The 13484-nt window shown below is 43.1% G+C and overlaps 1 protein-coding gene across 1 annotated transcript; it reads right to left on the bottom strand.

Annotated features, from left to right (window-relative positions):
* Positions 1 to 4465: 4465 nt before the first annotated feature.
* On the bottom strand, positions 4466 to 10494 carry mrps34 (mitochondrial ribosomal protein S34). Its single transcript, XM_078558693.1, has 3 exons — positions 10079 to 10494; positions 5409 to 5451; positions 4466 to 4857 (listed from the first exon to the last, which is right to left on the bottom strand). Exons 1-3 carry the CDS (start codon positions 10394 to 10396, stop codon positions 4565 to 4567), a joined length of 654 nt encoding a protein of 217 aa, XP_078414819.1. The 5' UTR covers positions 10397 to 10494; the 3' UTR covers positions 4466 to 4564.
* Between the last annotated feature and the right edge of the window lie 2990 nt (positions 10495 to 13484).

The raw sequence follows: 13484 nt of genomic DNA, 5'->3' as shown, positions 1-13484 counted from the left end.
TTATGTAATACACATACAAAGTGAAACAATATTGTAGAATCCATTTTTCATTCATCTCTTCTAGGTCAACCCTATTATCAGGTTAAGATTGGGTAACCCTGTGGAAATATGGTGCCCTGATTTCTAATCATTGGTGTCTGGTTAATGAGTAGACAGAGGACAGGAGAATTACAGTGTGGAAGGGAACGGACTCAAAATGCTACTTGAGTTGCACAAGCACTGTCTCATCACCTGCTTTATTCTAAATTTCTGATATGGACCATCGAGTACCAGAGTGGAGAAGGCACTGGGATATAATTTCCACAACTGTTCTCCTGAACTGCCATTGTAACTTCAGGGGAAAATCAGTAGAGAAACAGTAAGATGGTCACTTGCGCTGATTCTCCAGGGTTTTCACCTTTGGGGTTTAGCAGAAACTCCAGAGTGCTACCCCATTAAGATCAGAGCTTGGGTGGGTAAATCGAACCAGGCTGCTGCATTTGGAAAGGCATAGGTTACTCAAAGAGAGCCAGAATGGATTTGTTAAAGGGAAATCTTGCCTGAATAACTTGATTGAATCCTTTGATGAGGTTATCAGAGAAGGTTGATTAAAGTTAGTGCAGTGATGTTGTTAAAAGTGGACTTTCAGAAGGCACTCGACAAAGTGCCACACAAGAGGCTTAAGACAATGGAAGCCCATGGAATTAAGGGAAAGTGGTGGTATGAACACTAAATTGACGTAGTAACAGGAAGTAAAGGGTGGTGGTGGATGGATGTTTTGAGACTGGGATGTGGTTTGCAGTGGTGTTCCCTAAAAGTCAATTTTATGCCCGTTGCAACTTGTGCAAAAGATCTAGACTCGTTAAAAGAGAATTATAGCATTCGCAGATGATACAGAACTTGGAAAAGTAGACGATTATGATGAAGATAGTTATTGGCTTCAGGATTATAGACAAATTGTTGGAATGGAAAGCGATCTGGTAAATGGTGTTCAATGCAAAGAAGTGTGAAGTGCTGCACTTTGGGAGAACTAATATGGAAAGACAGTATACAATAAATTAGAGTTTTGAAAAGTGCAGATGAGCAGAGAGAACCCAATGTCCATATTAACAAATCCTTAAAGGTGACAAGACAAATTGATAAGGTGGTTATAAAAGCATATGGGTTACTCGGGTTTATAAATAGAGGGAAAGAATATAAAAGCAGAGAGATTAGGGTTACAAACCCTCCAGGATTGGCCTGGAGTTTCCAGGAATTGAAGATCAATCTCCAGGGCACTGCTGTGCACAACCCTGGAGAAAAATCATTGGGACATTAAAAAAGTGTTTTTTTTTTCATTTTCTTTTAACATTGCTCTTTTACAGATATAAAATTATTGAAAATGGGGTGGGGAAGACAGGCAGTGCATCACAAGGATGGATGTGTTGGCCAACGAATAGCTGGAGCTGGGGGCAAGTCATGTGATGAAACCCCCAGGAATAATTTAATCACAGTTGGTAACAGTAGAGATGTACTACCGATAGGCTTCTTTGGTTGAACAATGAACTTTATTTAGGGTATTGTCACTGGACTGGTGATCCAGAGATCCGGGGTAATGCTCTGGGGACCTAGACTCGAATCCCACCATGGCAGATTGTGGAATTTGAATTCAATAACAATAATAAAGGTCTAATGATGACCATGAAACCATTGCCAATTGTTGTAGAAACCCATCTGGTTCACTAATGCCCTTTAGAGAAGGAAATCTGCTGTCCTTACCTGGTCTGTCCTACACGTGACTCCAGACCCACAGCAATGTGTCTGACTCTCAAATGCCTCCTGAACAAGGACAATTAGAGATGGGCAATAAATGCTGGCCAGCCAGTGAAACCCACATTCCATGAACTGTAAGGAACATGTCTTTTTATTTGTTGGACTGTGGATTGGGATTGCAATGGCCACAATTTGAGGGACACGTCCGCTGGAACAGTGTGATGGATACATACAATTTTGCTGTCCCGGAACAGAGTGTGCCATGAAAGACAGGATGGTGCTGAGGAGAGTCTGGTCTAATGGGGACTGCCTGACAATGTTTTAATTGGCTCCTGACTAGGTGATCAGGGTTTGTGTGAGAGCAATGCAGCAGAATAGCTCCTAGCCTGAAAGGAAAAAAGACCCAAAACCTCTCTCTCCTGTGTGTGAGAGGTTCCAGTAATTCTACAATAATAGCTAGCTGGCTTTTTCTCCTCATATCTCCATAACCTACTCTCTCTTTCTGAAAATCCCTGTCAAGAGGCAAAGAGGAAAATCACCACTAGATACATTGAAAAGCACGTGCTCAACCACTGAACTAAACACTGAAAGTGCTGGAAGACCACCTCGTGTCATCAACAAAGAACTGAAAGGAATTTGGAAGACATCAATCAAAATCAACCCATCGAATCCAATACTCCGGAATTGGTGCTATTGAACTGTTTTATTCCACCCTTAAAATCCATGTTTTTGTGCATCTTATATGTGCGTATAGGGATTTAAAAAGGGGTAGAGTTTAGGATATAGTTAGAAATTAGCAGGTTATATTTCTTTTGCCAATGGTTAAAGATAATTTATCTAATAAACAGTTATTTACTTATTAAGTTTACAAACCTGGTACTTGTATTCTGTTAACCTAAACAATTAGGTGGGCTAATCAAACTTTTTCACATTTGTCACGGCTCGGGGAGCAGTGGGGCTTAATATTACAGTGCACCATCTCCAGTAAGTCTTGACAGAACGAATTTTTAAAAAGTTGCTGGATTAGCTGCAAGCCTCTAGCAAGGCTACAATACACTCTCAAGACTAGGAAAACTCCACCCCTTAAGCCTCCTCACACTTGGTTTTGATTGGCTATTCTGACCTCATGACCTTTACTCAGTAAGGCTGGCCTTAAAACAACAATCGCCACAGTAACACTAAAAGAGATAAAAACAAAACGCTAAAAGAGATCCTGCTAGAACTTTATAAGTCACTGGTTAGGCTTCAGCTGGAGCATTGTGGACGATTCTAGGTACTGAGGAGATTTACCAGGATGTTACCAGGAATGGGGGAACTTCAGTTCTGAAGTGAGGTTAGGAAAGTTAGGATTGTACTTGTTGGAATAGAGGTTAAGAAATAACCTAATAGAGGAAGATGAGAGGTTTTACTAAGAGTAAATAGGGGAAAAAATACTCCTTCTAGCAAGCAGGTCAATAACTAGAGGTAATGGATTCAAAATCATTGGAAAAAGATCTATAGGTGAGTTGAGGAAAACTGTTTTCACTCAGAGTTATCTGGAATGCTCTATCTGAAAAGATGATAGCTAACTTCATAGGTCATTTTAAAAGGGAGTTAGACAGATATTTGAAGGTTATGGACACAAAGCAGGGATGTGGCACTAAGCACAGCTGCTCTTTCAAAGAGCCAGAAAAGACAAAAGTCAAATGGCCTCCTCCTGTGCTGCAGGTTTCCATGATTCCATGAAGTAATGGAGCTTGACAAAGACCAAAAGGTTTACAGTTTACAATGAGCGTTGGGTTATTCTTAACATTTCAAATGTAATCAATGCATTTTCAAAAATCAATCAAAAATAATTTTCACAATACCGGTTGAGTATCCTTTATCTGTAAATTTGAAACCCGAACACATCCACCAACCTTTAGTGCAAAAGTCTCTGACCCGAATCAACACAAGCTGAGCCAACATGAACCTCGCTGACCGCACCCGACCTTTAGTGCGGGAAGTCTCTGACCAGAGCTGACACGGACCTTCCCAACCGTGCCTGACCTTTAGCACGGGAAGTATGTTTTTTTGTCTGCACTGTTTACCTTGCGAGCCCTCTCCTAAAAGCAGAATCGCAGATGGCGCTATGGGTGGGAACTTATAATAGGCACCATATTTGTTATTCAGTGGTACATCTTGCTTTTCTAACCATTTTATTTACTTTGGACTATAGCTAGCCTAGGCTTCAGCCATTGTAATGTAAGTAGACCTAGGCCTATACGCAGTATCCAAAAACCGAAATGATCTGAATCCGAAACAGATCCGGATAAAGGATACTTGACCCGTAGTACAAAACATACCATGCATAAGCCAGAACAATGCATTTTGCTACCAAACTAATCTAAGGACACCAGGCCATCCTGCCATATCGTGAACACAAAAATGGGAAAGTTTTCCTGGGGAAGTGAATACATCAAGAGCAGAAGGATCGATTCTTGACTGGGGAAGAGGTCACATATATGTAGAAGGTAAGTGTCATTTTAGATAGCGCTTGACCTAGAATTATCTCGATTTTTAAAAATCTCTTATTTGCCCTGGGTTTTTATTGTTTCCTTACCTCTTCCAGAAATTAGAGGAGGAAGGGGGGGTGGAAGGTTCCAGACATAGTGCTCCAGCCATTATGGTGTGATAGGCAGTCTTGCTGGACCAGCTAATCTTTTCCTGCCTGTTGATATTAAGTGTTTGACCGAGAATTTACAGCTTGGTACAAAAAAAGAAATGGGATTTTATTGTACATAAACCATTATGACAAATTGCTGGAAACAATAATGCTCAGTCCATCAGTAGCTATGAGCAATGCAGATTCTTATTAAATTGGGGTGCCCTCTGCTTCTTTCTTCAAGTCCAGGTTTCTAAAATAATCCTTTGGAAAGTGGCGATTTCTTTCCAGATCAATCATAGGCTCCTCTCCTACAGGTTCCCCAGCTTTCTGTCGCTGAGCCAGTATCATGGCACGAAGCAAAGGAGGATAAGGGACATAGCGAATACTCGTCTCAGGAACAGGTGTGAAGCTCTTGAAAGCTTCTTCTTCATGTTTTGGTACCAGGCGCCAATCATGGTACATAACTTTATCTATTTCTTTCACCGTATCTTCAGTCTTTCCTATTTGCAGGAGAACAAGGAAAATAATTTGTCTAAGAAAACGCAAGTCGTGGAGGTTCAGTAAACCAAACCCAAGAGTCAAACAAAACGTGCATGTGCAATATTATAAACATATAATTGCTTAACCTTGTTCTTCCTATTTGCCTCCGATCTTTAATTAATATTTTTAGTTTCTCTACATCGCTTTTGGTCTCTCCATCTCATGATCCACTTCCACTCAAGATAGCAATGAAATGTCGTCAGGCTTGAGACTGGCCACCGGCATCACAGGGGATTTGCCAAATTTTTGTTCCATTTTAGAGGTTGTTTACATTCCCACGGGCCTCCCTCCCCTTCCAGCATCCCTCCTAATATGTGCCCTCTCATTCATCTACAGACTTGCCTTCCCTCCCTCTCCACCATCCACTCTCTTCATACGCCCTCCGTCCTTCATGTAATAAACGTGATCTCATCAAGACAAATCCAAGTCTCAACAAGTTCACTACGATTTTCCCGTAGAGTTTTACGATAAATTATCTGTTAAAGTCAAAGATCAAGTCAAAAAGTCATACCTCTGTATGTTAGCACTCCCCATGCTTTTCCATGGTCCATATCCTGGAGAGAGAAAAACAGCATCAATACTCTTAGCAGTAGCTTTCATCCTTCACTGTTACAAAGTTTTGGATGCTTGCTTAAGTGGGTGCTGGTGACAACTGTAAAATTGATGACAGGGAAATATGCTAATGAAAAGCTAGGACTTAAGCTTTGACAGAATATAGAGTGTAATATTGTTATGTATCCTTTCCAAGCTCAATTTTATAAGGTAAGAAGATAATAGGAACAGGAGTAGGCCATTCAGCCCTTTGAGCCTGCTCTGCCATTCAATAAGGTCATGGCTGATTTGATCACGGCCTCAACTTCTGTTTGTCCCCCATAAGCCTTGACTCCCTTAGATCAAAAAGCTGTTTAACTCAGCCTTGAATGCATTCAATGACCCAGTCTCCACTGCTCACTGGAACTACAGAATTCCAAAGATTAAAGACCTCTGGGAGAAGAAATTCCTCTTCATCCCCAACTTAAATGGGAGACGGCTTATTCCGAAACTGTGCCCCCAATTCTACATTATAGTCATGAAGAAATCATTTAGGGAATTCAGAAGAAACCTCTTTACCCAAAGAATGGTCAGAATGTGGAACTTGCTACCACAAGGAGTGGTTAAAGCGAATGTATTTAATGGGAAACTATACAAGCATATACAGGAGAAGGGACTAGATGGTTACAATGGTAGGGTTAGATGATGAAAGATGTGCTGAGGCTTGAGTAGAGCATAAACAGTAGTATGGACTGGTTGACCTGTTTCTGTGCCACATATCCTATGTAATGTTATCTTATGTAATTTTACATAAAATCTTGGGGAGGATTATGAATGGTCTTATTCAACACAATGTCAGTCCTCCATGGTTCCATATGTGCCATATGAAAAATTAATCTAAAAGAATTAACATTTATAATTTGGTTTTCAGCAGAATCTTGCTGTCTGAGCCTCACTAACACTGGAACCTCAGAGACCTAAATAATGTTCTACTAAAAGGTGATTGACCATAACTCTTGCCATAAACTCTATTTCTCTCTCCTGATCTGATTATTTCCAGTATTCAGATTTTTAGCATCTGCAGTATTTTGCTTTTGTTTTAATGTACAATAATGTCCTTTGGTCATTCTTTTCAAATAGGATTAGTTCAAATACAGCATGGGGAAAAGAATGCTCACCCAGAGCATTTTTAAAGTACGCGTTCATTTTATCAATGTATATTGTTTTACATTCACTTCAGTGTAGGAAACACTTAAGGAACAGCTTCTCTACATAGCATCCATATCACATCACTGTCAGCAGGACTGGTGTGAGTAGACTCATTGAAGGAAACACTACATCTTTAAAGCAAAGATTCTGGAAGTACCATTCATGAAGGCTTCAGGTTTCTCTCTATTGGGAATGGGTAGACTCCACACAATGAGCTTAATGTCTTGGCAATTCTGCATTCGAGAGACATTTTGTATTTGTTGACATATCAGTATGGCATTTTTGTCACGGTGCACGCTCCTTCAATACAGGAGACAAATTGAAAACCACTGCAGATGAAGGTACCATAAATTAAATTCACCAATCTGATGTTTCTATCAGAGATCAAGACGGGGAAGAGACAGGACTATAGTGCTGACTCCGGCCCAATGACCACGCAGGGTTGGTAATTCTCTCCTCAGGGTCATCCGCTCGCACTCTGCAAACTTACAGTATGAAGCAACAACCTGGGGCACCTCATATAAATATCTGTTTGCACCATTACTAATGCGTGATGAAGTACATTATTGAAGTGGCTGCTTCAGAAAGGCACCTTGAACAAGAAAGCTCATCCATGTCAAACACTTGTCCTAAACCAGCTTTTGTTTCGCAGTGACTGACAGCGCACTTCAATTTTTCATATTACATTATTTGGCATCACATCAGTGAGTGGTCTTCGCAAATAAGGTTAGTGTGCAGAGCAATTGTGCAACATGAATGGTTGGATAAGGCAAGTTAAGTCCAATAGGAACATGGTTAAAACAGATGATATTGTAAATGTAAAACAGTATAAAGCAACTTGTACACATTCCAGAAAAACTTAGATATATAGTTACTAGTCAATACTCTATATGCTGCATGTACACCCACTGAAAGAACATGTTTTGGAGCTGCCTAAGTCAATGTACAACAAACTAGGAATTTCTGGCTCGATGTGGTGTTAATTTTATATAACAATTTTAAGCCATCTAGGTGCTGTTAGTCAAGCCAGAACTAACTTCAGGGCTGGTCAGAGGGGCAATAATCCTTGACCAAAGTTTAATCACCCAGTCTTATATCTCTATGTGACTTGGTGTCAACTTTGGTCTGATAGTGCTCCTTCAAAGTGCCTTGGGATATTTTATTGCATTAAAGAAGTTATGTAAATGCTAGCTGTTGTCTTTTTCACTCCTACACATTCCTATGTTCTTAACCCTCTCCACCTTTGCACAACTGGCTTTGCTTAGAAGGTTTTACAACTGTGATACAAATTGAATTGAGAAATAGCCACAAAATTCTTTCAGATGCCCTGCCATTGCTTCATGGTTGTATGATTGTAACATTTTAATTTAATGGGAAAGCAAACATCCTAAAATAGAAACACCTTGTCATATTAGAAGCACATGCTGAAATGTAGGACTGCCAGAAGCCTGCAAAGAATTTTTTAACTGTAAACCTTGTCCACAGAAAGGCTCCCACCCACCCCTGTGGCTGATGTAGTGACAACACCAACTTGCATTTATATAGCATCCTTACCAGAGGAAAGCATCCTAAGGTGCTTCACGGTAACATTATCAGACAAAAACTGACACCAAACCAAAGGAGGAGATATCAGGACGGGCAACTAAAAGCTTGGTCAAAGAGGTAGGATTTGTGGAGGGTCTGAATGGAAAAAGAGAGGTAGAGGTGTTTAGGGAGGGAGTTCCAGAGCTTTGGACCCAGATGGCTGCAACCACAGCTGGCAATGGTGGAGTGAAAGGACTGAGGGATTCAAAGACCAGTGTTGAGGAACGCAGGATTCCTTGAGGGTTATACAGTAAGGCAATGAAAGATTACAGGGATAGGGAGAGACGAGGCCACATTGAAACTTAAAACACGAGACGGAGAATTTTAAAATCGAGGTGTTTGTGGACGGGAAGTCAATGTAGCTCAGTGAGTATAGAGGTGATGGGTGAACAGGTCTTGGTGCGAGGTAGGATACGGGTAGCAGTGTTTTGGATGAGCTCAAGTTTACAGAGGTTTAAAGAAAGCGGCTGGCTAGGAGAGGAAACAAAGGCAGGGATGAATGTTTCAGCAACAGGTAAGCTGAGGTTATGGTGCAGATGGGTAAGATTACAGAGGTGGAAGTTGGGTTAAAAGTTCAGCTCCAGCTCAAATAGGACACTGAACAGTCTGGTTCTTGAGGTCACTCCTTCAGATGACGTCACCACGGGGCAGCATATAGATGAGAAATTGGAGGGGAACAAAAATAGATCCTTGGGGGACACCAGAGGTGGGAAGATAAACCATAGCATGATCTTCTCCAGTTACAATTGGATAGGCAAGAGTGGAACCAGATAAAGGCCTTCCCAATGAGCTGGACAATGGAGAAAGGTGGTGTGGTCAACCATGTCAGAAGTTGCAAAGATTTAGAACGATGAGGAGGCAGTGTCCAACAGTCATAGTTACTTAAAACATCTTCTGGACTTTGATTAAGGCCATTTATATGCAATGACAGGGACAGAAATCTGACTGGAAATGTTTAACACAGAATTGCAGGAAAAATGGACAGAGATTTGGGAGGCAACAGCATATCTGAAGACTCTGGAGAGAAAAGGGAGATTTGAAATGAGCATTAGTTTACAAGGATATGCGTGGGTTTTTAAGGGGTAAAGACAGTAGATTTCAAAGGGAAGGGGACAGTTCCTGAAGGGAGAGAATTATTTAGCCAGTGAGGGAAGCTGGGCAGCCAGCATTTGAATGAGAATATGGTGAAATAGAAGCTGGATTTGATAGAAATTAGTTTGAAGGTGGTATAATTAAAGATAGATGCCAGTGGAGGGCTAGGGCAGCTACAGGAAGAGAGGGTAGCTGCAGAGGCAGCTGAACAGATGGCCTCAACATTAGAAATCCTCACACATTGTTTGTGAATGGTGGACAGGGGTTGGTCGTGCTCAAAAGCCAGGATGAAAAGGAGAGAATGTTGAAAATACTCAGGTCTGGCAGCATCTGTGGTGAGAGAAACAAGGGTTAGCATTTCAGGTCAATGACCTTTCATCAAAGCTGGGCACCGACCTGAAACCTTAGCTCGGTTTCTCCCTCCGGAGATGCCGCCTGACCTGCTGAGTATTTCCAACTTTTATTACAGATTTCCAGCATCTGCAGTGCTTTGTTTAAAAAAAAAACCCAAAACCAGGAGTTATCAGGAATAAAATCCTGGCTGAGGTGACCAGTTTAGGCAGGGGAGGAGGGCAAGGCAACCCCATGCTGCTTTTAGTGTGGCCCAGCCGAGATCTGGACAGGAGGGGACACAAATGAGCCGGAGTTTTGGTCCAAGGGGCCGAATGGTTTGCTCCTGCCCCTAATTCTTGTGCCCTTGACCCTCTAAAGCCTGCGCCTTGGCGCTAGGGTCCGGTCCCCCGGGGGCTTGGGCGCCGGGCTGACCTGGGCCGTGTAATCCACCTTGACCTTGTTGATGGTCCAGTAACAGGGCTCGTCGTAGGCCAGGAGCCAGGACTTCTTGGTGAGGAGGCGGCCGATGCCGAAGAGGGGCAGGCGGTTGACGAGCTGGAAGAGGCGGCTCTCGCTGCGGATGTCCCGGTGAGCCAGGAGCGGCAGCTTCTTGCCGCTGCCCGGCCGCCTCATGCTCTCATAGTCCACGGCGTAGCGCTCGCTGTCCCGGGGCCGGTGCTTCAGAGCCCAGTATTCCCGCAGCTTGCGGGCGAGCGCGGCGATCGGCCGGACTCTCTTCTGACGGCCCATCGCCGAAACCCCGGACCACGGGACGTGTGACACCGAAAACCTGCCCGGGCTGCAACCCGCCAAACCCGTCCGGCGCTCCCCCGCGCGCCCCGAACAAAGGTTCCGCCCGGCCCTGTGGCGTGTTCGAGCGCCTCTCGCAGGAAGAATGGGGATTGAACTCACCTGGAGAGGGACAAAACTCGCGCGTGTCTCTTCAAGCTTCGTGTGTGTGTGTGTGTGTGTAAGTCCCGCCCCTGATAATGTAAAATAAAACAAATTCTGCTTAAGCAAAAAACAAAACCCCACGAAAATGGTGGAAACATTCAGGTGGGTTAATATTGTGGAGAGAAGATTTCAGGTGCAGGTTGATCGTATAGTCATACAAAATAGTTTCTGGCACCAAATATTCAATTATTTGAATAAGAGCTCAGTGAGAATTTTAGTAGTAGAAATTAACCAATTGAGATTTAAGATTATAAGACCATAAAATGTAGGAGCAGAAGTAGGCCATTCGGCCCATCCAGATCTGATAATCCTCAACTCCACTTACCTGTCTTTTCCCCAAAACCCTTGATTCTCTTACTGATTAAAAATCTGCCTATCTCAGCCTTGAATATACTTAACAACCCAGCCTCTACAGCCCTCCGCGGTAAAGAACTTTACAGTTTAGCTACCCTCTGAGAGAAGGAATTCCTCCTCATCTCTGTTTCAAATGGGCGACCCCTTACTCTGAGGTTATGCCCTCTGGTCCTAGACTCTCCCACGAGGGGAAACAACCTCTCAGCATCTACCCCGTCAAGCCCCCTAAGAATCTTATATTTTTCAATAAGGTCACCTCTCCTTCTAAACTCCAATGAGTGCAGGCCTATCCTACTTAACCTCTCCTCATAAGAAAACCCCTCCGTCCCCTGGATCAACCTAGGGCTGAATTTTGCCCCCGTTGTGGGGGGGGGGGGGGCGGTTTGTGTGGGGGTGGGCGGGAGCAACTGCAAACGTGATCGGCGCTTCCGATCAGGTTCGCGCCTCCATTTTACGTGGGCGGGCTAATTAAGGCCCGCCCAGAGTGACACTCGCCCGGAAGCGCTGAGCACTCCCTGTGCGGGCGGGGCGGGATTCCCTGAGTCGGGAATGCGTTCTTTCGCACATGCGTGCAAATTAGCACAGAAGAGGTGCCTCAGGAAGATTTGTTTAAGTTTAAAATTTCTAAATAATGTATTTGAAAACTTTCAAAACATGTCCCCTCATGTGAAAGTGTCACATGAGCTGGGACATATCAATGATTTTTTAATTTTTATTGAATTTTTAAACCCGTCATGAAACCTCATCCTGGCCATGGATGAGGTTCCATAAAAAATGCGAAGGCCGCCTGGGCTCTTCGCCTGCCCGCCAACCTTAAGTTTGGACGGGCAGCTCATTTAATTGTTTAAATTAGTTTTTAACAGGCCTTAATAGGCCTTTGATAGTTCGGTGGGCACGCAGTCGAGTTGGCTGCACACCTGCCGAACTGAAAATCTAAATGATGCACGGTGACATCGGGACGCCCACCCGACATCACCGCGCGTCATTTTACGTGTTGGCGAGCAGGCCCCGGCCCCGCTCACCAACCGGAGGTTTCAGCCCCTAGTGAACCTTCTCTGGACTGCCTCCAATGCCAATATATCTTTCCTTAGATAAGGAGACCAAAACTGTTCAAAGTTTTCTAGGTGTGGTCTAACGAGTGCCTTGTATAGTTTTAGCAAGACTTCTCTATTTTATATTCCATTCCCTTTGAAATTAAGGTCAATATTCCATATACCTTCCCTATCACCTGCTGAACTTGTGTTCTAGCTTTTTGTGATTCATGTACATGGACCCCCAAATCCTTCTGTGCTGCAGCTTTCTGCAGTCTTTCTCCATTTAAATAGTATTCAGCTCTTCTATCCTTCCTGCCAAAATGCATAACCTCACATTTTCCCACATTATATTCCATCTGTCAAGTTTTTGCCCACTCACTTAGTCTGTCTATATCCCTCTGTACACTCTTTGTGTCATCATCACCGCTTGCCTTCCCAGCTATTTTTGTGTCATTCAAAAAATTTGAGATAGTAGATTCACTTACCTCATCCAAGTCATTAATATATATTGTAAATATTTGTGGGACCAGCACTGGTCCCTGTGGCACTCCACTAGTTACAGGTTGCCATCCTGAAAATGCCTCCCTTATCCCAACTCTCTGTCTTCTATTAGTTAGCCAACCCTCTATCCATACTACCCCCAACACCCTTGGCTCTTATTAAGTAGCCTTATGTGCGGAACCCTATCAAACGCCTTTTGGAAATCCAAATATATTACATCGACTGGTTCCCCTTTATCTATCCTGCTTGTTACATCCTCAAAGAATTCTAATAAATTTGTCAGGCATGATTTCCCCTTCATGAAGCCATGCTGACTCTGCTTGATGAGATTATGTATTTCTAAATGCTCTGCTATTACATCCTTTATAATGGACTCTAACATTTTCCTAATGATGGATGTTAAGATAACTGGCCTATAATTACCTGTTTCTTGTCTTCCTCCCTTTTTGAATAAGGGTGTTACTTTGGCAGTTTTCCAATCCTCCGGGACTTTTCCAGAATCTAAGGATTCTTAGAAGATTACCACCAGTGCACCCACTATCTCTGTAGTTACTTCCTTTAATATCCTAGGGTGCAACCCATCAGGTCCAAGGGACATATCGGCCTATAGCCCCATTAGTTTCCTTAGAACTTAAGGGTTAAGAGTTAAGGGTGAGGATTGACACGTGGAATTGTGATATAGTAGCCATCACAGAGACGTGGTTGAGGGAGGTGCAGGATTGGCAGCTCAACATTCCGGGATATAGAACCTTCAGGTGAGACAGGGGAGGGGGTAAAAGAGGAGGAGGCATTGCATTATTAGTTAAGGAGTCAGTTACTGCAGTAAGGAGAGATGATATCTTGGAGGGGGCATCGAATGAAGCTTTGTAGGTAGAGCTTAGGAATAGAAAAGGGGCAGCCACATTGTTAGGTGTTTCTTATAGACCCCCAGATAGTCAGCGGGAAATTGAGGAGCAAATATGTGCACAATTCGTGGAGATGTGTAAAAACAATAA

This window comes from Cetorhinus maximus, chromosome 15, assembly GCF_964194155.1.
Source record: "Cetorhinus maximus chromosome 15, sCetMax3.hap1.1, whole genome shotgun sequence".
NCBI lineage: Eukaryota > Metazoa > Chordata > Chondrichthyes > Lamniformes > Cetorhinidae > Cetorhinus > Cetorhinus maximus.
Note: the sequence above shows the minus strand (reverse complement) of the source record. Positions and strands in the feature narration are given on the sequence as shown.

Coding starts and splice junctions, on each gene's coding strand:
- mrps34 (XM_078558693.1), bottom strand. CDS start 10,396: ATGGGCCGTCAGAAGAGAGTCCGGCCGATCGCCGCGCTCGCCCGCAAG. Junction 5,452..10,078: donor AGGTGGATTACACGGCCCAG/GTCAGCCCGGCG, acceptor TTCTCTCTCCAG/GATATGGACCATGGAAAAGC. Junction 4,858..5,408: donor GGGAGTGCTAACATACAGAG/GTATGACTTTTT, acceptor TCCTGCAAATAG/GAAAGACTGAAGATACGGTG.